Source organism: Nicotiana tabacum, chromosome 16 (genome assembly GCF_000715075.1).
Source record: "Nicotiana tabacum cultivar K326 chromosome 16, ASM71507v2, whole genome shotgun sequence".
NCBI lineage: Eukaryota > Viridiplantae > Streptophyta > Magnoliopsida > Solanales > Solanaceae > Nicotiana > Nicotiana tabacum.
This window is the reverse complement of record NC_134095.1, coordinates 97,592,545-97,619,415: the sequence shown is the minus strand read 5'-3', so window position 1 is coordinate 97,619,415 and position 26,871 is coordinate 97,592,545. Positions and strand designations below refer to the sequence as shown.

Here is a 26,871-nt window from a genome sequence, read left to right as displayed (position 1 = left end):
CTATGGTGTTGTTGGCGAAGAAGAACTTTGCAATGCACATAAAAGTAATAAAAACCTATTTTCTTCAAAAAAGTAAAAAATAGAAATAATATTTAAAGATCAGTTCCTCAGGGATAACGGTACAATATTTTGCCCTCCTCGCTCTCACCCCCAATCCATCGGCAGAAATTCAAAAATAGTCATATTTACAACTGGTCGTTCAAAAATAGTCCAGTTTCAAAAGTAATCAAAATTTATGTAAAGATAAATCTGAGCGAAACTACTGTTCAAAACTCGAAAAATACGCCAGTATATTATGTTGGAGTTCCAACATAATATGATGGAGTCCAGCATAAGTACACTAGAACTCCAACATAATATATTGGAGTTCCAGCAAGTATATCGGTCCAACATAATATACTAGAGTTTGGAACACCGGTGCTCTAGTCTCCAATATATTATACTAGAGCCAACAAAGTATACCGGTCCAGCATAATATGCTGGAGTTCATACACAGGTGCACCGAACTCCAGTATATTATGCTGGACCGGTCTCTGTTGCAGCAAAATAATGGCTATTTTTCATTGACTTTGTAAACGCTAGCTATTTTTGAATGACCAATCCGAAAACTGGCTATACCGTGCTATTTTTACCATAAAAGTTTAGGGAAACTACAACGCTCTCCCTCTCCGGTCCACCCCGTCTCTCGTAGTGTTTGTTTAGTAAATACTCTTAAGATAATATTTTTTGTTTATTAACGAAAAAACAAAAAATAAATAAAAGTACTTATTTTTCAAAAAAGAAAAAATTTCAGAAAAATATTTTCCATGAAAATAACAAACACTATAATGAGCTTTTTTCTTCCCTGATAATGTCCTTTTCATTTGTCTCAATGAAAGTAAAAAATGAGCTGGTTGGCAACCTGAGAAATTTTCGACAGAAAATGACGAATATTAGAGTCCTACTGATTCTACTGCTACTGCCGGCGGCGGCGTTTCTTCTGCCCGGTGCAGCAGAATCCGGCAGCGGTCAATCGTTAGTGGAATGGGAGATCCTGTCGAAGCTGAACTACTCTTCCCAGATTCGCCTCCATCCCCATCTTCTTCTTTTGGTCACTGTCCCTTGTAATCCCCACTTTTGTCTTTCCACTTTCAAGACTTTTCTTATCAAATATTTGCTGCAAATAAAGGCTTTGCTTAGCTTGTAGTGCATTAGGACTGATATAGATGTTGACCTGACTCATGTAGGAAGGGTTCATTTTGTTGTTCTTAAAATTGGGGGCTTTTCTACAAGACTGACGACCTGATTTTGAATCTTGTTCTAAATTGATATGTAAATTTATTGCGTGGATGTTTGTATATCAAGTACAATTTTATGGTGTGAAGAGTTGCTGACAGGGAGGTACCTTAGAAGTGATTTAGCGTCCTTGTTTAAGATATTTTGTTAAGTATGCTTTGTGTGAACGTATTTCTAATCCATTTTATTTTATTTACATTATATTGGCATAAGTTGATTTAAATGGAGCAACGTGGTCGATGAGGATTTATGTAACCGACCCTAACCTGTTTAGGACTGAGACTAGTACTAGTTGTTGTTGCATACATTCTGAACCTAGAGCGTTGCAATGTCAAATTGTGGGAAATGATCTGGTTAATTAACCAAAGTTCATGGTGAAAGTTCACTGTACAGTCAGCTTTTGGTAGGGTAATACAGTAAGCGTTTTTGCCATCAGAATTCTAACTTGTACCATTCTGTGTATTTTCAGAGTTGTAGTTTGTTTGCTTGTGTTTAAGCGATTTGGAGGGGTTGCAAAAAGAGATGAGAAATATAAAGAGAAAAAAAATTGCTGAAAGGAGGCAGAATGGTAGTTTGAAAAGAAGTCGAATTGAAGTATAAAGAAGATATCATGGTTGAAAACAACAAAATAAAAAGCGAGAGAAAAAAGAATATTTTTTGGTGTGAAGAATAGGTGGAACCAAAAGTGTAAAAGTAGACGTTTGAAAATGAAGCAAAATTGGTTGAGTTTCTAGAAAAAGAATAGCAGGAGGAAAAGGGTTAGAGTTACCAGGTCTTGGGAAACCAACGAGAAGAAGTGAGAGAATAACTTATTACAAACAGTTTGCCTTAGAGAAGTTAATCCAGACTTGATGGTTATGAGTGCCGGTGGCTAGAATCACAGGAAAGTATCATTCCTGGAAATCCTTTTACTTTCTAAAGAATGATTTGGTGTCTGGGTGACTATTTCTAGAATGCTAGACTAGGTTTAGGTCCATGAGGTATGAATATTTTGAAAAAGAAGTCAAAGGACAATGCTTCATGTAAGCTATGAACCAAATTTGTAATTCTACTTTATTAGGAAGGAGGTAGAATACATATGACAATTATTCATTAGCCAGAGTTGCTTTCATCATCATTATTTCTTTCTGCAGGAGTTTGATTAAGTTGACGATGTTCTTTGTGTTGTTACTAAACTAACCGACCACATGGATAATAAAAAGATTAAAGCTTTACTCTTATAAATATCGTTGTTTAATAAACGTTTAGTGAGTTTATTAAAAAGGTGATGGATTTGTCATACGTCTCTTAAGACAAGATGGTAAGAACGTTAGTTGAGTCCTCAAGTCTTCGTTTCACCGATAAGGATTTGACGCAAGATGTGGGGATAGAGCGTACGTCAAAAGTTCCAACCCTGCTGCTGATTGAAGCCTGGTATCGCGAGTTGCAACTATGGCCCAATTGAGGTTGGATCATTTGACTCATAGAGATTTCTCGATTATTAAAAGAAACGAGAGTGTTGGTTGCCCTACCGCTGATCAGTAGGTGGCTGGAAGGTGAAGGTTAATCATTTTTATTTTTTCCTGATGTTATTATCTCCTTTTATTCCGAAGTAGACCAAAAATCACGTGGAAGGATGTTGTTTCGAAAGACCTAAATCTCTTGGAATCCACGTAGACCTAGCAGAAAAAAGTGCATGATGGAAAATAAGATCTATGTATGTGATACCCATAAGTTGGGACTTTGTTTTAGTCATGTCAGTATGTTTACTTTAGGTTTTATATTTTGTAGGAGTCTTTTTAGATGAAATTTATATGCCAGGGAAAACTATAGAGGACTTCTAGTGCTTTATTATTATTATTGTTGTTGTTGTTGTTGTATAGTATGAGTCTAAGATGAGCTTAAATGGAGCAATATGTTAGTGAGGATTCATATAGTTGATCCTAACTTGCTTGGATTAAGGCGTCATAGTTGTAGTTGATATTACTCCTTCTTTTATGATTGCGCATTTTATTATAATTATATATAGTCCATCTTTATGATTTTTGAAAAATTTTCTGGCTTAAAGATCTATATTCAAGAGTATTCCGGAGGGTTATGAATATTATTGATTATTTGGTCTATTAAGGTCTTTCTACATTGCACATATCCTCCACATCTGGCGTTGGTGACCAGTTTTGACGCAACAAGGATGTGGGTGTGAGAATTGTGCCGAATTGTCAAATACAATAAGAATCGTTAACCAAGGCAAAGAGAGGAAGACAAAGAAGGGAAAAGAAAGAGAAGGAGAGAAAGAGAAGTGGTTATGGAGATTTTGCAATGACAAAATGGGATTGGAAAGAATTACAAGATGGGAAATTCTTGAATGACAATAATGCCGAGTCATTCCTATGAAGTTCGGAATCGGGAACATATCAGAAACTTATGGATATGTTCTCAGAACACATTTACATGAAAACAGGCGATGGTAAAAAACTTTATTTTTGAAAGAAAGATGGTTGAGACATACACCCCTCAAACATCAGTCCCTAGTATTTTCAGCATAGTAAATAATCATGGTGCCACAGTGGAATATTATTGGTCTACTCAAGCATGGATCATTTCCCTTTGGAAGAAAGTGCAACGATCGAGAATTGGAGGAAATGAACAACTTTTTGCATATGATAGATAGCTTTGAACCCTAAACCCTAAACCCATCATTAGCCGCTGAACTTTATTCCCTATCTGGCTAAGCACCCATGGTTAAGTAGCCAAGACCCAGATTGATTACCTCCTCTACAAAGAATGTGATAAAGGTTTATGCACTGATTGCAAGGTCATCTCGAGTGAGAACATCACGACCCAACATAGACTTCTAGTAATGGACCTGGAGATCAAAAGGAGCAAGAGAAAGAGGGCGGTGTGCAGGCAAACTAAGATCAAGTGGGGTAATTTTGACTAAGGACAAAGTTCAAGAGTTGGGGAAGAGGTTGCTGGCTGTGAGGGCTTGGGAGAGTAGGGGAGATGCAACTATTATGTGGGCCACGATCGCAAATTGCATTGGGAAGCTGCGATAGAGGTCTTAGGGGTTACGAAGGGCTATCCTAGGGGCCACAATGGGGACTAGTGGTGGAATGGAAGGGTCCAAGGTAAAGTGGAAGCAAAGAAAGCAGCTTATCCGAAGCTAGTAGAGAGTACAGATGAGGAGGAAAAGAGGATGTATCGGGAGTGTTATAACAAGGCAAGAAAGGAGGCGAAATTAGCGGTCACGGCGGCTAAGACCGTGGCGTTTGGGCGTCTATACGAGGAACTCGGGAGCAAATATTGAGACAAGAAGTTGTACCGGTTGGCCAAGGTGAGGGAGGGGAAGGCCTGTGACATGGACCAGGTGAAGTGTATTAAAGATGAGGACGACAAAGTATTGATGGACGAGGCACATATTAGACGTAGATGGCAGACGTACTTCTATAGACTGTTGAACGAGAAGGGGGACAAAAGTATTGTGCTGGGGAGTTGGAGCACTCGAGAGTCGGTGGGATTTTGGGTATTGTAGGCGTATCAAGGTGAAGGAGGTGGAAGGGGCTATGCGCAAGATGAGTAGGGGCAAAGCGACGGGGCCAGACGAAATTCCACTGGAGTTTTTGAAGAACGTGGGTCGAGCAGGCTTGGAGTGGCTCACTAGGTTGTTTATTGTCATTTTTAAGACAAAAAGGATGCTCGTGGAATGGAGGTGGAGTATGATGGTTCCGTTGTACAAGGACAAGGGTGATATCCAAAATTGCAACAATTATAGGGTATAAAGCTGTTGAGCCACACTATGAAGATTTGGGAGAGGGTTGGTGGAAGTCAGGATGAGGAGGAACGTGTCTATTTTCGAGAACCTGTTCGGATTCATGCTGGGGCGATCAACTACAGAAGCTATTCATCTGGTAAGGAGATTAGTGGAGCAATATAGAGAAAGGAAAAAGGACTTACACATGGTGTTTAACGACCTTGAAAAAGTGTACGATAAAGTGCCGAGAGAAGTTTTGTGGAGGTGTCTGGAGGTTAGCGGCGTTTCGATAGCGTACACTAAGGTGATTAAGGATATGTACGATGGTGTTAATACTCGAGTGAGTACTGTGGGACACTCTTAGCACTTTCCAGTTGTGATGGGGTTGCACCAGGGATCGGCTCTTAGCCCGTTTTTATTTGCCTTGACGATGGACGTGCTGACGCAGCACATACAGAGGGAAGCGCCATGGTGCATGCTATTTCCCGATGATATAGTGTTGATCGACGAAACGCAAAGCGGGGTCAATGCAAGGTTGGAGGTTTGGAGGTAGACCTTGGAGTCTAAAAGTTTCAAGTTGAGCAGGACTAAGACAAAATACTTAGAGTGCAAGTTCAATGACGAGGCTCATGAGTCACACATGGATGTGAAGCTTGATACTCAAGTTATCCCCAAGAAAGATAGTTTCAAGTATCTCGGGTCTTTTATGTAGGGTAACAGGGAGATTGACGAGGATGTCGCACATCGTACTGGAGCGGGATGAATGAAATGGAGGCTTGCGTCCGGCGTCTTATGTGATAGGAATGTGCCGCCAAGACTTAAAGGTAAATTTTACAAAGTGGTGGTCCGACCAACTATGCTGTATGGGGCGGAGTTTTGGCCCAATTAAGAACTCACATGTGCAGAAGATGAAAGTAGCAGAAATGAGGATGTTGAGATGGAAGAGTGGGTATACCAGGAGAGATAAGATTAGAAATGAAGATATTTGGGACAAAGTGGGAGTGGCCTTTGTGGAGGACAAGATGCGGGAGTCGAGGCTGAGATGGTTCGGACACATAAAAAGGAGAAACATTGTTGCTCCTGTCAGGAGATGTGAAAGGCTGGCCATGACGGGTTTGAGAAGAGGTCGAGGTAGGCCAAGGAAGTATTAGGGAGAGATGATTAGACATGATATGACGCTGCTTCAACTTACTGAGAACATGACCCTTTATAGGAAGGTATGGAGGTCGAGGATTAGCGTAGAAGGTTAGTAGGTAGTTGTAAGTTTCTCCTTTTCTTACTAGTTACTTTAGTAGCACTCAGGTTCGTGCATATGCGTAAGTAAATTGTTACTTCGTCATGCGATTTAATTCGCTATTCGCTTCTGTATCGTATTTCCTGTTGTTAGTGTTTAGTACTTCTATTCCCCCCCCCCCCCTTCTTCCTCTTCTTCTTCTCACTCTTTCTAAGCTGATGGTCTGTTGGAAACAACCTCTCTACCTTCACTAGATAGGGGTAAGGTCTGCGTACGCACTACCCTCCCTAGACCCCACTTGTGGGAATATACTGGTTTTTCTTTTGTTGTTGTTGTTGGTTTAGCATCCATGGTTCCAGTTGGTTCTCACTGTTCTGAGACAGTTTGTCATGGTTTGATTTAAAATTAGTGACTGAATCCTTTTGTGAGACTACTTTTTGTTAATATTTGTACAATTTTCATCTTTCTATTTTTAGTTTAATACTTTGCTTTTCTACCCATCCTTTAGTTCTATGACTACCAAAAGCTGATTAGAATTTATTTTGTTGGAGACCTAGTGAATGGGACAGGTGGGTGCAACCATATTTTATCAGATCCTTTTGTACTTCTAATATATTGTCTGATGAGTTTCCTTATTGATCAGGGTCTGGTGAGTCTCGGTCCCTTATGAAGGAATTGGCTGATGTAGTTGCTCATGACCAAGGGAGATTTGGTTCACTGAAGCTGATGGTATTATATAGGAGCAGTGAGAGAATGCTGGCAGATGCAGTTGGAGCTGATGAGGGAATAACAATATTTTATTATCATCACTCACACCCCCACAAGTATCTGGGAAGACTTCGAGTGCAGAACATATTGTCATCTTTATATTATGTTATGTCACTGTTGCCAGAACAGCTTCCATTCAAAATTTTAAAGACACCCGAAGACTTAGAAAATTTTCTTGGTTCAACTGATAAGGCTTTGATTCTTTCTGAATTTTGTGGATGGACCCAGAAATTGCTAGCTAAAGGTGGCAATAACAACAGCGAACGTGGTTTTGGTAAAGTCTTCACTTCTGGTTTTTGTTGCTTTATTTCCAGTAATGGAAGGTGAATAATTTTTATAAAATGAAATTGCCTCGTGAACTTTATAAAAAAAAATGAAATTGCCTCATGAAGGATACTGAAATGACCTATCCAAGAACAAAAAAAAGGTAGAGCCATGCTAACTGAAACAATTTCATTGATCTTTCTAATACTTTCAAAGTTCTTAGTTTACTTAACAATGTGTTCATTTAACACGTCATGCTTTCTAAAATTTAAACTAAATGATTGGTTCTGTCCATATTTAAGCATCCAAGGGGAACTGTTCATCAATAAGATAGTACGATTTGCTGGTCTTAGTTATACTTTAATGAAGGTGCGGAAGTCTTTGACTTCCTAATGTAAAGGATACTTCTGTCATTATCGTTATTGTTATTGTTGTTATAATTTAAAGGTCAAGTAGTCATTACATATTAACAATTCAAAGGGCTTAATTCTCATGGATAACATAATTTAATCTGCTTGAGCACTAAAGTGACATTCTAAAACTGAAGTGTAGGAACTTTCTATGTCTAAATATTTAGGTTCTGTAAAGGACATGTGTCCTTGTTGGCGATTTAAAATTGGGAAAGACGTTGATTCCCTTCAATATTGTGATTGAAGTTGCTATCCTGTTGTATCCTCTCTATCTATCACCTACTTGTGAACATGCTAAAATCTTTTGATTCTAGACATATTGGATGGTGGGCCACCAGAAGGACTCAATTACTTAGAGCTTTTAGTATTATAAGTCTTTATGAGCCTTGAAGTGAGAAAATGCTTTTTTCTTGGGTGGTACAACACTTTGCAGAATCCATTTTCTAGTTTTTTCTTTATGTGATTGCTTGTATCATTCATTCTTAGTATCTAGAACTTGGAATTTGATAAATGCAAATGATATGTGATTAAGCGGGGCTAATCTATCATGCGGATAAACATTTAATGGTATCATAATTTCTCTTTGCCTTTTTTTCTTTCTTCTTCTATTTCGCACTTGAATGATGGCATGGGAAGTTCTAAACTGACGCGCTTATTCGAAACAGGATTTCACGAACAGTTTAATGGAACAATTGCAGCTAAAGAGAATGAAAATCAGGTGGCAGATGGTAGCTTCTTAGTGCTTATGACTATGAAACTGTTTTTAGAATTGTGAAACCCATATTGCTTAATGGCTTTACCTGTATTTTGTTTCTAACATTAGGGATTGGAAAATGCGAATATGGATTGCGGTGTTGACAATCGATTTAGTGACATGCCTTGGCTTAGCGAGTTTACCTCAGCAAACAATAGTGCTTTCCTCGCGGCTGAGAATATGAGCCTTAATAGTGGGGCTTCCTGTAAAATTGATGAATTCCAACATTTCGAATCATTCTTACCAAAGTTTTTAACTGTTGCGAGAGACTTATTTCTTCCTCCTGAAAGGCTAAGATTCGGTCTGGTTCTTGATAGAGCGTTGCTTTCATCACTGAACATTAAGGATTCTGGATCATGGCTGGTGACATTGCATTTTGCTGGATGCCTCAGTTGTTTGAAGGTTCTCAGAGAAGGTGATGATCTCAAAGCTTTTGCCAAAATTCAAGCTTGGCCAGTTGCAGAGGCAAGTGAAAACTTGTGCTTTACATTCTTGATAATCTTTGTATAAAATCTCACTCTCTAGATTTTTCTAGTTAGGGTAGAAAGGTAGTAGGTAGTCGAGCTTATTTTTGTTCCGTACCGATGGTATTAGGGTTAGTCTGGTAGTTTTTCTTGTCTTAGATTGCTAGTATTTCATGCTTTTTCCCTCTTATCTTGCGCTTCTGTTTCTTAGTATTTGCTGTTGTTATTACTTGTTGCTACTGCTTCCTTCTATCTTTTTTTTTTCTGGCTCCATGATTGTTGTTACTATCTCACTGCCCCTCTTTGTTGATATTAGTTGTTTATACTGTTTCTGTTCATGAAGGGGAGTCTTGGCTTAACTGGTAAAGTTGCTGCCATGTGACCAGGAGGTCACGAGTTCGAGCCGTGGAAACAGCCTCTTGCAGAAATGTAGGGTAAGGCTGCGTACAATAGACCCTTGCGGTCCGGCCCTTTCCCAGACCCACCGCATAGCGGGAGCTTAGTGCACCGTGCTGCCCTTTTTCTTTTAGTCTTTTACTATTTCTTTTCATATTTCTTGAGCCAAGGGTCTATCGGAAACATCCTCTACCTTCTCAGGATAGCGGTAAGGTCTGCATACACTCTGCCCTTCTCAAACCCTACTTGTGATATTCCACTGGGTTGTTGTTGTTGTTGTGGATTTTTCTAGTTACTAACATTTGAACTCCTTGAATGGGGATATTCTTGATAGTATAAATAAATGTCTGCATTTCCCGTAGAATTATATCTTTGTATGAGGGTTCTCTACTTTTCGTATTCATCTTTTTTGCAGGTTTTTTTTTGTCAATCAATAAAAATTTCAAGACTTCAGTAGAATTTTTCTTTTCTTTTGAATGGAGAAGTATCCTTTTCTACCTGCTTGCGGTATCATCTCAAAACGTGTGCTATCTCTTCTAAAAGCTTAAGCTGTTAGAGATAACACACTTCTGTTTACTTAATTATATCTTAAAGGGTTTTTATTCAAAATAGTTTTTCACGGATTTGCTTTCTTTTTTTACTATGATTCTATGAATATGAGAGTGGCTTTGGATTTCATGGAGGATTGCTGGGAGGTGGGAAGGGAGTATGGGGTTTGAGAGAGTGGGGTTGTGGTAAGAGCAGGGTCACAAGAGTTTTTGGGCTAGGGTGTCACGCCCCAAAAATCGAAGGGCGCGACCGGCGCTCAACCGAGTGAACCCGACTGAGCAAGCCTGTTAGGTTTCATTCTACCCAAACTAATTCAGGAATATCATACTTTGTAAATTTATTATTAATGACTTCCATTTCATTTCCATTAGCAACTTCATTCATAATTTTCAAAATATTACAAGTTTTAGTACATTTGTTAAGTACATGTTTAGCAAATACCAACATTTCTAGTTCAGTTCCCAATATCAAACACCACCCACAACCTGTCTACGGAGACTCTAAATACAACTGGAGAGTAATATGGAAATACCGACAACAAGGCTCCGGTTATACCTCAAAATACAAAGTACATGAGAAACACAAGATACAGGACCCCGAAAAGAGGTGGGGCTCACCAAGTCAGCTGGAAAGAGTGCACTGCTATCACTGATCGATGTCGCCTGCTGTGGGATCACCTGTATCTTTAGCCCCCGGCAAAAGGGACGTTAGTGCCGTCGAATAGCACTAGTATGTATAGCTAGAAGTCCTCTTTCAAAATAGAATACCCACATAAGAAAGGAAATCATAGTACGTAAAGCAACTATAAAATGCCTCATGGATTTACATTTCAGGTTTTTATTATACTTACCTCACTCTGAACTTCCTTGGGGCCGATTCAACCATATGAACTATACGTGGGATACAAAATATAATGTAATCACAACAACATGTATAAGCAAGGGCAACGAAATAGAAACCACCTACCGTTTGTGTTAAATAGGCATCTCCACAAACCATTCGGTCCTTTCTTATTATGCACATATACGTTTTAGAGACAGTTAGTAAGGTTCACATATTATATTATACACCTATGCGTTTCATAGCCCGTCCATAGGGTTCACATATCATATTATACACCTATGCGTTTCGTAGCCCGTCCATAGGGTTCACATATCATATTATACACCTATGCGTTTCGTAGCCCGTCCATAGGGTTCACATATCATATTATACACCTATGCGTTTCATAGCCCGTCCATAGGGTCCACATATTATATTATATACCTATGCGTTTCATAGCCCGTCCATAGGGTCCACATATCATATTATACACCTATGCATTTCATAGCCCGTCCATAGGGTCCACATATTATATTATACACCTATGCGTTTCATAGCCCGTCCATAGGGTCCACATATTATATTATACACCTATGCGTTTCATAGCCCGTCCATAGAGTCCACATATTATACACCTATGTGTTTCATAGCCCGTCCATAGGTTCCACATATTATATTATACACATGCGTTTCATAGCCCGTCCATAGGTTCTACATATTATATTATACACCTATGCGTTTCATAGCCCGTCCATAGGGTCCACATATTATATTATACACATATGCGTTTCATAGCCCGTCCATAGGATTCAAATATCATATTATTCACCTATGTGTCTTATAACCCGTCCATAGAGTCCACATATTATATTATACACATGCGTTTCATAGCCCGTCCATAGGGTCCACATATCATATTATATACCTATGCGTTTCATAGCCCGTCCATAGGGTCCACATATCATATTATATACCTATGCGTTTCATAGCCCGTCCACAGGTTCCACATATTATATTATACACCTATGCGTTTCATAGCCCGTCCACAGGTTCCACATATTATATTATACACCTATGCGTTTCATAGCCCGTCCATAGGGTCCACATATTATATTATACACCTATGTGTTTCATAGCCCGTCCATAGGTTTCACATATTATACACAATAAACCTTTTATATCGTACTTAGTTTCATTGGTATCTTTAGCTTCTCACAACATCATTAATTTATTTGCTCTTTTTGGCCATACGTACGATTCTTCTTTCATGGCGCAATGGCCGTATTTCATATTCCACAATGCACTTATTTCACTTCCAAACATCTTTATATTTTACCAACAATACATTTCCAATCAAGACTTTAGGTATACATATGAGCAATTATGAGCCTTAATCATATCGAACTTTCTCACACAATTTGGCATACAAGCCTTCATTTGAAACATGACACAAAGTCGTAACATTTTAACACGCAATCCATACTTTGGTCATATATCTTCATTCATAAGGCTCATTTCGGAATAGTCAAGTTTATAGGTAATAACTCGGAATATATAAATTAGAAATTTTGAGCCAACATACTTAAACTTACGGAAACATTTATGGAATTCGATTCTAAGAGAGAAAGTTTAGCCAACATACCTCGATTGAGCTTTCCTTAAATTCTTACAAAATTCCAGGACTCTTAGCAACTTCAATCTATTTTAGAAACATAACAATCTGAACCAAAATTAGGAAGATGATCATAATTCTAGCTCATTTGAGCATTTTATCAAACACTAGTTGTGCATGTTTATTTCAAAGCTGTTCTACAAGATTTCCCTCATTCCCCAACCCAATCTTTACTTATTTGTGTTCAGCAATCTTCCCACAAACCTAATTTGTACATGCATGCATACATAATACTATTACACCCAAGAATCATATCACAATAACCCATCTTATACCCCAAACTCGAAATTAAGGTCTAGTGTATAGATCCTTACCTCTTAGATGAAGATCTTGAGGGATTTCTTGTTGGATTTCAAGGATTGGACAAGATTTTTGATGAACAAGGCACTTGAGCTTCTTCCTCTCTCTAAAAGCACCAGAATATCCCAAAAAAACAAACCCCAAACGAGTTAAATGAAATGGAGTTCGGGTTTTAAAAACCCATTTTTGTACATCCGCGGCGCATGAGACACCGCGGGGCATGGGGCGGCTGTGCAAATTGTGTTTGGAAATTAAATTTCGAATCATTCTGGAATTCCCTATAGGCGCGGCGCACCGGGCGCCGCATGGGGCGGCGCGGTAGTACAATTTTGAGCAGCATTTGGTAATTTGGTCATAACTTCTTGTAGTAGTGTCCAAATGATGAGCGATTTGAAGCGTTACAGACTAGATTTGAAAATCTTTCATTTGATAGGTTGTTTATCACATAACTCCTTATATTTATTCAGATATTCTCGTCCAAAGTTGGTCTTGTGCGTGCTCATTCGAAACTTTCGTCTATAATGAAAATTTTCAACTTGGCTTGGACTTAGGCCTCTCCTTAGACCCCAAATCACTTATAATATGCCTCGTACACTTATTATCATATCCAATTGATATCCATCATATTAATAGTCCTCATTTGCACACAAAATAATATAATTAGCACACGTCAACTTTCTTAATAGCGCTTAAGTACTTCAAATGTTTTTTCCGGGGTGTTACATTCTCCCCCACTTAGGATCGTTCGTCCTCGAATGAGAAGTAGAGTCCGCTCTAAACGCCTAACGTAATATATCTCTTTTCTTCTCACCTACCTCAAGTCCCTAAATTTTGACTAACTCCTAAATTTTTCAAAAATTTCGGCAGTCTCCTTTGTAACTAGGCCTATCCACCTGCCAGAGAACCACCGAAACCATACTAAAAACACATGCACAACGAGACAAAGTACCACAACGTATATATCAATAATACTAATCTCAGCATTACAAGCACTCCATTATCATAAAGACACCTGGACATGAACTGCACATTTCTAAATCATAATACCTAGAAGGTACCTTTCAAGTCAAAACCAATTGCTATACAATCAAGAGAAAATACCTTGTTTCCACAACACTTTCGGCCTTCAATGTGGCCTCTTATACTTACGGATTTTGCCGCACGATCCAGAATATCAAAGAAGGGTGTTATTTCTAAATGCTCAAGAAGCCTCCAACGTATAGATGTGGTCGATAACACACCGATAAGGACTCTACTAGACACGGCTCCGAGACATCCTACGACACTTTAAAACCTTAGGCTCTAATACCAAGTTTGTCACACCCCAAAAACCGAAGGGCGCGACCGGCGCTCAACCGAGTGAACCCGACTGAGCAAGCCTGTTAGGTTTCATTCTACCCAAACTAATTCATGAATATCATACTTTGTAAATTTATCATTAACGACTTCCATTTCATTTCCATTAGCAACTTCATTCATAATTTTCAAAATATTACAAGTTTTAGTACATTCGTTAAGAACATGTTTAGCAAATACCAACATTTCTAGTTCAGTTCCCAATATCAAACACCACCCACAACCTGTCTACGGAGACTCTAAATACAACTGGAGAGTAACATGGAAATACCGGCAACAAGGCTCCGGTTATACCTCAAAATACAAAGTACATGAGAAACACAAGATATAGGACCCTGAAAAGAATTGGGGCTCACCAAGTCAGCTGGAAAGAGTGCACTGCTATCACTGATTGATGTCGCCTGCTGTGGGATCACCTGTATCTTTAGCCCCCGGCAAAAGGGACGTTAGTGCCGTCGAATAGCACTAGTATGTATAGCTAGAAGTCCTCTTTCAAAATAGAATACCCACATAAGAAAGGAAATCATAGTACGTAAAGCAACTATAAAATGCCTCATGGATTTACATTTCAGGTTTTTATTATACTTACCTCACTCTGAACTTCCTTGGGGCCGATTCAACCATATGAACTATACGTGGGATACAAAATATAATGTAATCACAACAACATGTATAAGCAAGGGCAACGAAATAGAAACCACCTACCGTTTGTGTTAAATAGGCATCTCCACAAACCATTCGGTCCTTTCTTATTATGCACATATACGTTTTAGAGACAGTTAGTAAGGTTCACATATTATATTATACACATATGCGTTTCATAGCCCGTCCATAGGGTTCACATATCATATTATACACCTATGCGTTTCGTAGCCCGTCCATAGGGTTCACATATCATATTATACACCTATGCGTTTCGTAGCCCGTCCATCGGGTTCACATATCATATTATACACCTATGCGTTTCATAGCCCGTCCATAGGGTCCACATATTATATTATATACCTATGCGTTTCATAGCCCGTCCATAGGGTCCACGTATTATATTACACACCTATGTGTTTCATAGCCCGTCCATAGGATCCACATATTATATTATATACCTATGCGTTTCATAGCCCGTCCATAGGGTTCACATATCATATTATACACCTATGCGTTTCATAGCCCGTCCATAGGGTCCATATTTATATTATACACCTATGCGTTTCATAGCCCGTCCATAGGGTCCACATATTATATTATACACCTATGCGTTTCATAGCCCGTCCATAGAGTCCACATATTATACACCTATGCGTTTCATAGCCCGTCCACAGGTTCCACATATTATATTATACACATATGCGTTTCATAGCCCGTCCATAGGGTCCACATATTATATTATACACATATGTGTTTCATAGCCCGTCCATAGGGTTCACATATCATATTATACACCTATGTGTTTCATAGCTCGTCCATAGGGTTCACATATTATATTATATACCTATGCGTTTCATAGCCCGTCCATAGGGTCCACATATTATACAGAATAAACCTTTTATTTAATAGCCCGTCCATAGGTTCCACATATTATATTATACACCTATGCGTTTCATAGCTCGTCCACAGGTTCCACATATTATATTATACACATATGCGTTTCATAGCCCCGTCCATAGGGTCCACATATTATATTATACACCTATGCGTTTCATAGCCCGTCCATAGATTTCACATATTATACACAATAAACCTTTCATTTCGTACTTAGTTTCATTGGTACCTTTAGCTTCTCACAACATCATTAATTTATTTGCTCTTTTTGGCCATACATACGATTCTTCTTTCATGGCGCAATGGCCGTATTTCATATTCCACAATGCACTTATTTCACTTCCAAACATCTTTATATTTTACCAAACAATACATTTCCCATCAAGACTTTAGGTATACATATCAGCAATTATGAGCTTTAATCATATCAAACTTTCTCACACAATTTGGCATACAAGCCTTCATTTGAAACACGACACAAAGTCGTAACATTTTAACACGCAATCCATACTTTGGTCATATATCTTCATTCATAAGGCTCATTTCGGAATAGTCAGTTTATAGGTAATAACTCGGAATATAGAAATTAGATATTTTGAGCCAACATACTTGAACTTACGAAAACATTTATGGAATTCGATTCTAAGAGAGAAAGTTTAGCCAACATACCTCGATTGAGCTTTCCTTAAATTCTTACAAAATTCCAGGACTCTTAGCAACTTCAATCTATTTTAGAAACATAACAATCTGAACCAAAATTAGGAAGATGATCATAATTCTAGCTCATTTGAGCATTTTATCAAACACTAGTTGTGCATGTTTATTTCAAAGCTGTTCTACAAGATTTCCCTCATTCCCCAACCCAATCTTTACTTATTTGTGTTCAACAATCTTCCCACAAACCTAATTTGTACATGCATGCATACATAATACTATTACACCCAAGAATCATATCACAATAACCCATCTTATACCCCAAACTCGAAATTAAGGTCTAGTGTATAGATCCTTACCTCTTAGATGAAGATCTTGAGGGATTTCTTGTTGGATTTCAAGGATTGGACAAGATTTTTGATGAACAAGGCACTTGAGCTTCTTCCTCTCTCTAAAAGCACCAGAATATCCCAAAAAAACAAACCCCAAACGAGTTAAATGAAATGGAGTTCGGGTTTTAAAAACCCATTTTTGTACATCCGCGGCGCGTGAGACACCGCGGGGCATGGGGCGGCTGTGCAAATTGTGTTTGGAAATTAAATTTCGAATCATTCTGGAATTCCCTATAGGCGCGGCGCACCGGGCGCCGCATGGGGCGGTGCGGTAGTACAATTTTCAGCAGCATTTGGTAATTTGGTCATAACTTCTTGTAGGAGTGTCCAAATGATGAACGGTTTGAAGCATTACAAACTAGATTCGAAAATCTTTCATTTGATAGGTTGTTCATCACACAACTCCTTATATTTATTCAGATATTCTCGTCCAAAGTTTGGTCTTGTGCGTGCTCATTCGAAACTTTCGCCTATAATGAAAATTTTCAACTTGGCTTGGACTTAGGCCTCTCCTTAGACCCCAAATCACTTATAATATGCCTCGTATACTTATTATCATATCCAATTGATATCCATCATATTAATAGTCCTCATTTGCAGACAAAATAATATAATTAGCACACGTCAACTTTCTTAATAGCGCTAAGTACTTCAAATTTTTTTCCAGGGTGTTACAGAGGGGTCGTTGGGGTGGGCATGGAGACAACTTTGGAGGCCAATTTTGTCAAAAATAATATTGGCTCGTGTAAAAGCTCATTCTTGAAATTACAGGGGACTATGTGCTACATTTGCCGTTAGTTTGTTTGAAAAAGATTTAACAATTTCATTTTGGTCGATAAGCTTGAATTTGTTTCGAGTATATTGAGAAAACTTAGAGGTTTTTTAAGGGTTACAAATTATAAACTGAAAACTGGAAGAGGTGAAGTGCATTTCAGCCAAGATAAGTGAATGAACAAGTCTGTCTTCATACAGGAGAAAGCTAAGTTTTTGGACATCTGAGTTGTCTTATGAGTGCATCATCCTTTGTCAGCCTGTATGGAGGAGAAGATTGTTGGCTAAAAGAGGTCCCGAATAACAGGAAGCGATCGGCTAATAAATTGGATAGGACCTTGGTTTAGAAAAAAGAATATATCGTTTTGTGTAGACAACATGCCTTAATTGATAGGACTCAAGCAGCTTGGATTATGTTATCTTGGTGTTTAAGTTTCTCCACTTGGGGATTAATTAAAAAAGGAAAATAGAATATCATTCAGATATAATCACACAAGTTGGTTTGTAGTGCTTGAATACAACTCCGAAGATCATAAAATCAAAATAGATGGAAGGAGAGGATTCTGGGGATGACAAGAAATGGATAATTATCAGTACAGTCATGTTATCATAAACTCTTGGTGAGGGAGTAATCGGGTTCTCCTCACTTATCGGTTTGGATCCCTGGTGCACGAAAAAAGGTGTGCTTTTTTACTTGGGCGGGAGCAAGGTGAGCAATCTTGACAGTTGAGAATTTGACAAAAAGGAGAATTACATAGTGCTTTTATGTGCGATTTGTACATTGTCAGGTGCTCGCTTATGTGTGATGGTTCGGGTTGCAACAAGCGATGTTGGGCATAGTGAATGACGCACTCTCTGGTTGGACATTTAGAAGAAGAGAAGTCGAAGAGCATTGGATGTTGATTACATAGTGCTTTTATGTGCGATTTGTACATTGTCAGGTGCTCGCTTATGTGTGATGGTTCGGGTTGCAACAAGCGATGTTGGGCATAGTGAATGACGCACTCTCTGGTTGGACATTTAGAAGAAGAGAAGTCGAAGAGCATTGGATGTTGCGCCATTGGCATTCATGCGGATCTTGTGGAAGGAGATGAGAAGGAATAACTTCTCATTCTTAATTTCTTTTTCGTTGACTCATGAAAATTCTAGCTGTATAGAAGATTGGATGTCGTTCGTACCGAATAATATTATTTTGTATTTTTTTTTTTGGTATATTGGTTGATTTTCCCATAATTAATTAATTATTTATCTTATGAAAAAGAGAATTCTGTGAAAGAACGGAGGACAATATTGCAGAGAGATGAAGTTTGACTAGGGAGGCTATAGTTGGAAGGGAAAATTAAGGGAAGAGAAAAACTAGGAATGATGAAAACTATGGGTATTAATTTTCCTTTTGATAAAACTTTGGGTATGACCTGTTGAATTGTAGTCAATCATCACAGCTAACAACTCGTTGAAAGGAGAACCTACTTAAGTCATTGTCCAAGCAGATGATGGCTTGGAGACAGTATTTATATATATGTGTATACATGATGACATAATTTTCTATGTGCTATTGTGGTTGCTCTCTCAGTTAATTCATCTGTCATTCTATATTGATTCATAGATGTCCTACCATGCAGCTGGAGGATGATGTGGATGATCTTGAGAATGCTCTTCCAGCAAATAAGCCATCGGTTGTTCTTTTCATTGATAGATCGTCTGACTCCTTTAGAATCAGAGAAAAGAGCAGGAAGGCTCTTGATTCATTTAGAGAGTTTGCCCTGAAAATTCAGATGTCAAATGAAATGAGTGAACCAAAAGCATTCAGATCGCAAAAGACATCTCTTAAGGCTTTTCAAGCATCAAGAAGTACTTCCAAACACCCTAAAGTAGGGCTTTTGTCAGCATCTCAAAAAATAAATATCAAAGACAAGATGTCAATTGTTGTATTGAACCAGGGAAAACAAGTCATCCTGGAAGATCTGGTTTCGGGACTACAGGGGAGTACATTGCATGAAGTCTTGGCATATGCACTTCAGCAAAAGAAGGAAGTGAAATTGAGCTCACTTGCGAAAGATGCAGGATTTCAACTTTTATCTGAAGATTTTGACATCAAAACTGTTCAAGCTTTACCAGGTCAAACAGAAGTTCAGTCGAACAAGGCTTCGGAGCTCCTTGTGGAAGGTGTTTCTGAAGGTATTATTGATCCAGATAAAAAAGCAAAGCTGCATGAAGATGCCATTTTGGGGAAGCAATACAATGAACAATCTGAATCAAATAAAGCCAAGCCTTCTCACGTTAGCCAAAAAGATGCTGAAACTATATTGGTGCACACGGAAGTCCAGTCAGATGAACTTTGTCCTTTAGAAGGTGCTCTAGTAGGGCCTATTGATTCAGGTAAGGATCAAATGCTGCATGTTGACGAAGGGAAACACATCGAACAAATGAAACCTGTTAATACTGAATTGCAAAATGATGAGAACAATTTACTTGAAGATGAAAGTTCACAAAAATCTGTAAACTTTGGTCATGATGGTATGATGGAGGTTGCTAATAGTCCTAGTGCAGAGGAAACAGTCGAGAAGCTGGATGAGCAGAATGAAAAGAGAAACTTCAGATCTTCCTTCTTCTTTCTCGATGGTCACTATAGACGACTTAGAGCTCTGACGTCAGGTTCAAATATACCATCTGTGGTACTAATTGATCCCACTTCGCAGCAACACTATGTTTTAAGCGAGCAAACAGATTTCAGCTGCACTTTGCTATCTGAATTTCTTGATGGCTTTCTCAATGGAAGTCTTCATCCATATCAACAGTCTGAGCATGTTGTTCCAACAATTAGGGATGCTCCAATTCCACCATTTGTTAATCTGGATTTTCACGAGGCTGATTCTATCCCTCGAGTGACAGTGCATATGTTCAATGAGCTGGTCTTTTATAATCAGTCTGATTCCAAAAATGCTGGTAATTCTCGAGATAGGGATGTTTTGGTTCTTTTCAGCAATAGCTGGTGTGGGTTTTGCCAGAGGATGGAACTGGTTGTTCGTGAAGTGTATCGTGCAATCAAGGGATATACTAAAACCCTAAGGAATGGGTTTAAGAATGAGAAACTGTCATTGAATAGGGGTAAGCAGTCTAGCCCATTTCTGCTCTTCTTTGGGTAACATATGTATTAATTTATATAAAATAATTTGTATATATAACTATACCCGGGATTAAGATTGTAAGGATGTATAATGGTTAAAATTGTTTTAAACTATCATATCATTTAAAACGTAACATCTACATGATTTCATCTCATTCTAGAAATCTGCTAGAAGTTAATAAACAAGTGTTCTAAATGCTTTTTAAAAGTTGAGAAGCTATTTGGTCCATGTCTATCCTCTCTCTTAGTCCATATGAAAGAGAATAATAAACAGAATAATATTAGAACTAAGCTAATTTCAGTTTGTTCTGGTGATATCCTGCATTACAAATTAATCAAGTTAATGCAAACATAGGCCTTATCTCCTCCTTTCAGTTATATTCTGCACATCTTTGCCGGAGTCTTGGTCGCGGTGAAGAGCAATGTTGATTTACCAGTCATGGCAAACATACTCTTGGTTTGCTTTATTTTAGTATCCTTTGTTTTATTGTCAAGTGGTTAAATTTGTGGCAGATGAGGCGAGCAATGCGAACCTGAAGTTTCCAATGATCTACTTGATGGATTGTACATTAAATGACTGCAGCCCAATCCTGAAATCTGCGGCTCAGGTGTGAATTCAACTCATATAAAATTTTTGTCATTATGTCATTAGCATACTTGTTATGTTTGTACTGCTAATTACAAGGTATATCAATCTAAGGTCATATTTGCAGTGACTATGACATGCCGCATTTCTTGAGCACTCATTTTTTTTTATCAGTAAACAAGAGGTATTATTTGATAAGAACATATCAAGGAGATGCAGAAGCACCAAAAAAATGAAAGCTAAAGTTTAAATAAAATAAAATAAAATAAACAAAGAAAAAAGGAAGAGGGATTAGACCTTGTAGGGATCCTTAGTTAGAAAAAAGGAAATCTAGGAACTGGCATGATTTCTTGAAGTTTCCACAGTTTTGAATTTGCCCCCTTTCACTTGGTTAAGTCCTTACATTAATCTGCAAATCTTTTGTGAGACTAAAAATATTTGGCTTCATTAATCTGCAAATCTTTTGTGAGACTAAAAATATCTGGCTTTGGTAGCGTTAATAGTTACCTTGTGGCCATTTCCATCCTGTAATGACAACCTTCTAAAAATTACTGTGAATACTTTAAATGCTTAGCTGATAAGTACTTTTCAGTATAATATGCATTTCGACTTCCCTAGTATTAGCATCTTACTAGGTTCGGGCACATTCAGAGGAGGAGCACTGATGCACCGGTGAGGGAGGTGTGAGCGACTGGCTGTAGTGGGCACACGGAGAGGTAGAGGGCGACCTAAGAAGTATTGGGGAGAGGTGATCAGACAGGACATGGCGCGACTTAGGATTACTGAGGACATGGCCCTTGACAGGGAATTATGGAGGTCGAGCATTAAGGTTGTAGGTTAGGGGAAAATTGTGAATATTTCTACAGCACAATAGAGTGAGACTAGCCAGTTAGGAGTTAGACTAAGAATGTCATTGCTCGTCTATTGATGCAGGGCTTTACCTGCTAGTTTTTACTATACCAGCCATCTATTTCGTATTTCGTATTCTGTATTTCATATCTCCTATATTGCTGTTATTTTATTATGCATTTTTATGGTACTAATATATCGTCTCCTGTTGCTTTTTTGAGCCGAGGATCTCCTGGAAACAGCCTCTCTACCCTTCGGGGTAGGGGTAAGGTTTGCGTACATATTACCCTCCCCAGACCCCACTTGTGGGATTATACTGGGTTGTTGTTGTTGTTGTTGTTGTTGTTGTAGTATTAGCATCTTAGCTTACTTAAGTTAGATGGCTGCCAAATTGTTGGGTTCAAAGGCACGCAGATAATAATCCTCTGCACTCTGGTTTCTCATCCTTCTTTTCACCCTTTTGCAAGTAGATGACACTGCTTTTACTATTTCACATGCTTGGGCTGAGATCTTTGTGAAGTTAGGGATGTGCCAAGATAAGTGCTTCACATGCTCAGCTGTTCTGAAATGAAATTTACCCTAATTACAGAAGAGCATTGCTGTTGGGTGATCCTGTTAATCAAATAAAACTAATGGCTGAAAATCATGCACTTTCGCGCCGAAATCTTCTACTAAGTTTCTTCCTGGTATGTGAAATGCAGGTGGAAAGTTATAAGCTATTATAATCTCTAAACTCTAGTACTTCTTAACTCAAATTAAGCAGTCCACAATCAAGCCTCCACTTGTATTTAAGTGTTAATTTTTGTCTTGTGCTTGTCCATTGCAATTTTGCAGAGGGAACTTTATCCATCTCTACTATTATTTCCAGCTGGGAGGAAGAAAGCTATCCCTTATGGTGGAGATATAGTAGTATCTAACATCATTGACTTTCTTGCTCACAACGGGGGCCACTTTTACGGTCTTCTTCAGGAGAAAGGTGAGTTTCCAGATTTGAAAATATGCACTATTAAGAAATATCATTTACTCAAGTTGGAAGTGGTTACTTACCTAGAAAGTGGGGGAGCTGGAACCAATATTTGAGAGTATCTAATAAAGCATTATCAGGAAAATAGATGTGGAGATTGTGTACGCCTTCTTTTTTTTACAAATAGGTTTTGTTTTGTGTCCTAGCAGTGTTAAAGTCTCCTAAACTGAGAATAAAGTTAACTCAAATTACGCCTGAACCGAACATTAGGTAAGATAAGAAACCTACAAAATATGAGGATGTTAATTTTTGTGCAGAGTATAGATATATAGCAGAATAAATTCTTAAAATAGTTAAACGACCACTTACTAGATCTACAAGAATATTATTGAAATTGGCCGCCCATGTTTAGGAAAGAAAACTTGTAGCACCTGTAGTAATTGTGAGATTGCTTTGTCTTTTGTTTGAAAAATATAGATATGCTCAATCCTCTATTGTTCTTATTCCACAAGTCACTGGTTTGCATTTCATGTCAAACATTAAAGAGATTTTTATCCTTTACACTGAAGGCAAAAGGAGAGAACTATAACCAATTAAGTAGTATCTGTTTAAAGGAAGATTCCTGGAGTATCCAGATTGCAGTGAAACCTATCATCATAAGTTTTTCAGGTCATTTGCTTTGCCAGTTACAATTAGTGCAGTTGCATAAAGTTCTTTTTATATGTTTCAAATTTGTCAAATTGACAACGGAAAAGGGCTAAATATACCCCTCTACTTTCAAATATTGTTTACCTGTACCCTTCGTTATACTATTGGGCTATCCATACCCCTACCGTCATACTTTGGAACAAAAATACCTCTATTGTCATACTTTGAAACAAAAATACCCCTATTTTGGATGGAGTCCCACGTGGCAACATCAAGATTAAAACGACCCATATTTTTTTTACCTGATCCGTTTTTAAAAGAACCCACAACCCGACCCCTATTTCATTTTTTTCCAATTTTTTTTTTTTAAATTTCAGTTTTTAAAAAACGAAAATATTTGTTAAAAAACAAAACAAAAAAAATTCTGTTTTTACAAATTGTTTTTCCAGTTTTTACAAAACAAAATTCTTTTAAAAAACTGAAAAAATGAAAAAAAATATTTTTCAAAAACGAAAATAGTTTGTTGAAAATAATGTTTTCAGTTTTTAAAAAACGAAAATATTTTGTTATAAACTGATTTTTTTTTTTTTGTAAAGGGTTTTAGCTTCTTTGGGTTCTATAAATAAAGGATTTTCTTATAAGGTATATGAAATTTTATTTAACATATGTAACGAAAAAAAAGGAAGAGAGTGGTGGGTGTGTGGGGGGTAATTTTGGGTAATATAGCAAAATTAATGTGTATAAATATGGGGATAAAAAGAGATAAAACAGAAAAAAAATATTTTCGATTTTTAAAAACTGAAAACATTATTTTCAACAAAATATTTTCGTTTTTGAAAAATATTTTTTTTTCATTTTTTTAAAAGAATTTTGTTTTGCAAAAACTGGAAAAACAAATTTGTAAAAACAGATTTTTTTTTGTTTTTTAACAAAATATTTTCGTTTTTTAAAAACTGAAATTTAAAAAAAAAAAATTGGAAAAAAATGAAATAGGGGTCGGGTTGTGGGTTCTTTTAAAAACGGATCGGCGAAAAAAAAGAAATGGGTCGTTTTAATCTGGTGTTGCCACGTGGCACTCCATCCAAAATAGGGGTATTTTTGTTTCAAAGTATGACAATAGGGGTATTTTTGTTCCAAAGTATGACGGTATATGGATAGCCCAATAGTATAACGAAGGGTACAGGTAAACAATATTTGAAAGTAGAGGGGTATATTTAGCGCTTTTCCATTCCCTTTTTCCTACATCAGGTATACTGTGGAGTGAAGGTGAACCAGGGATAAATCATAACATGAATGCAGAAGCTCCTCCATTTAAGAACTTACCGCATGAAATAATACTTCAAGAAGGACCACCAACGTTAGATGTTCAGTTCAGCGAAAATAGAGCTCCTCTTAGTAGCTCCGCGAAAACATCCTTTCATGTGATTGTTGGTTCCATCCTTGTTGCTACGGAGAAGCTTCTAAATGTTCACCCATTCGATGGATCGAAAGTACTTGTTGTGAAAGTGAATCAAAGCACAGGATTTCAAGGTCTGATTGTCAACAAACATATCAGCTGGGACTCGCTTGATGAACTTGAAGATAACTTACAGCTTCTGAAGGAGGCTCCTCTATCTTTCGGTGGCCCTGTTATGAAACGTGGAATGCCTCTCGTTTCATTGTCCAGAAAGTATATTGTTAATCAGTCCATGGAAGTATTACCAAATGTTTATTTTCTTGACCATAGGGCCACAATAAGCATCATAGAAGAGCTAAGGCTAGGAAACCAGTCTATCCATGATTTCTGGTTCTTTTTGGGATTTTCGAGTTGGGGTTGGGGCCAGCTATTTGATGAAATTTCTGAAGGAGCTTGGATTGTTAGAAATCATGATGAGGAGCAAATTGATGGGGCTTGGAGATGACCTAGATCTTCTGGATCAGGTTAAATTGCTGAATTAGGTATTTCTTTCAAGAGTCTAAAGTGCGACATTATTAGAGTTTAACAATAGAATTTGATTTACAATAGGCAGTGACTATCACAAGAGTTTGCATAGGTGTATAAAGATAAAACAACATTCAAATATCCTAATGTGGTCTGCTTTTTGTACCGATATCTTTCATTTGACTGACTTCGTAGTGAGTCGGTTTGTCTGTCCCTCCCTCATCTCTCTATACCCCCCAACACCCCCCCCCCCTCCCCACACAGATGAACTTAGGGTGGTTTGGTTCGTGGACAATGTTATATAGAGAGTGTTTGAGCAAAAAGTATGAGACATTTTTTTGTTAAACTAATTAAATAAGATGGAGGGTAAATCCTACTTAAGGATAATTAATTCTAGATCCAAAATGAATAATATGAATAGAAAAACATAGCTGAGTATGAGTGCTGACAGTGATTATGGCCAGATTTAATAGCATAAAGAGATGCATTAAGTAACATTAAATGACAATAAAATGTAAATAAACGAAAAGAGTCACCCAATCTTGAGTGAGGCGGATCCTCTTTCATTTGATAAAGATGAATGATAGACAAATATAAGAACCTTAGGACCCTTTTTGGATCTCCTCCAGGTCTGGGATCAAAGATCCTCTAATCTTTTTAAAGAGGAATGTTTACGTGTTTTCTAGAGGGGGGGGGAGAGCACCATCGTTCTTTTGGACATTGCTACTTCCGACTTGACGGGTGTCGAGAATGGGATATAGGATGAGCTATGTTATCTTTTACTATTCGGTCACTTGGGCGGGACGTTGGTCAGCTCGGCCGTGACGGTCAGATTTTGACCAATACAGAGAGTATAACACGATTTAAAATCGCTGTATTATGTAGTCTATATGATCTTTTTGGCAAACTTTTGGTTTATTGCATTAAAATTGGGATATCAGTGTATGTTATAAAAGCTTACAATTTTACCCTTGCTTTTGAAGTAAGTGAAAAATAGAAAGATGAATCAAGGTTAATTTGTCTTTTAGGAGTTTTATTCCTGAACATATAGACATTCCCTTAAAGTCGTCACCAATTTTTACTAAGATATTTTAACTAAGGCATTTACCTATTGCACACTTTCACCTCATCTAATGTCTGCCAATTAAACACAGGTTGCTGACATGACACAATGGGCGTTTTGCACATCTTTTAAGCGCATGAAATGGGTGTTTTGCACATATTTTAAGCGCGTGAAAGGCTGGGTGATTCCAGATTCGTTCATCAGTTCTTCCACATAATATCATCCAACTCTCCCCATTTCTCACTTCCTTCAATTGTGATCCTTCTCATTTTCTATTCAGCTACGAAACAAGTAATAAACATTACTAGTAAATAAAAGGTAACTAAAAATGATATTTCATAAAACATTCACGGATATCATTGA

General features: G+C 37.8%; 1 protein-coding gene across 4 annotated transcripts; it reads left to right on the top strand.

Annotated features, from left to right (window-relative positions):
* Nucleotides 1-740: 740 nt before the first annotated feature.
* Nucleotides 741-25,614, top strand: LOC107832152 (uncharacterized). 4 transcript variants are annotated; one of them, XR_012700180.1, is made up of 9 exons: nucleotides 741-1,103; nucleotides 6,883-7,281; nucleotides 8,347-8,399; nucleotides 8,505-8,900; nucleotides 18,973-20,458; nucleotides 20,991-21,085; nucleotides 22,747-22,888; nucleotides 23,446-23,545; nucleotides 24,773-25,614. XR_012700180.1 is itself a non-coding variant. In XM_016659958.2 (8 exons), exons 1-8 carry the CDS (start codon nucleotides 851-853, stop codon nucleotides 25,423-25,425), a joined length of 3,477 nt encoding a protein of 1,158 aa, XP_016515444.2. In that variant the 5' UTR covers nucleotides 741-850; the 3' UTR covers nucleotides 25,426-25,614. The 4 variants fall into 4 exon arrangements, 2 of the variants coding, with proteins under 2 accessions (XP_016515444.2, XP_016515446.2); XR_012700181.1 differs by lacking the exons at nucleotides 23,446-23,545; nucleotides 24,773-25,614 and adding an exon at nucleotides 22,502-22,598 and having other exon boundaries at nucleotides 22,747-22,884; XM_016659958.2 differs by lacking the exon at nucleotides 23,446-23,545.
* Nucleotides 25,615-26,871: the final 1,257 nt, after the last annotated feature.

Coding starts and splice junctions, on each gene's coding strand:
- LOC107832152 (XM_016659958.2), top strand. CDS start 851: ATGTCCTTTTCATTTGTCTCAATGAAAGTAAAAAATGAGCTGGTTGGC. Junction 7,282..8,346: donor CAACAGCGAACGTGGTTTTG/GTAAAGTCTTCA, acceptor TATTCGAAACAG/GATTTCACGAACAGTTTAAT. Junction 8,901..18,972: donor AAGCTTGGCCAGTTGCAGAG/GCAAGTGAAAAC, acceptor CCTACCATGCAG/CTGGAGGATGATGTGGATGA.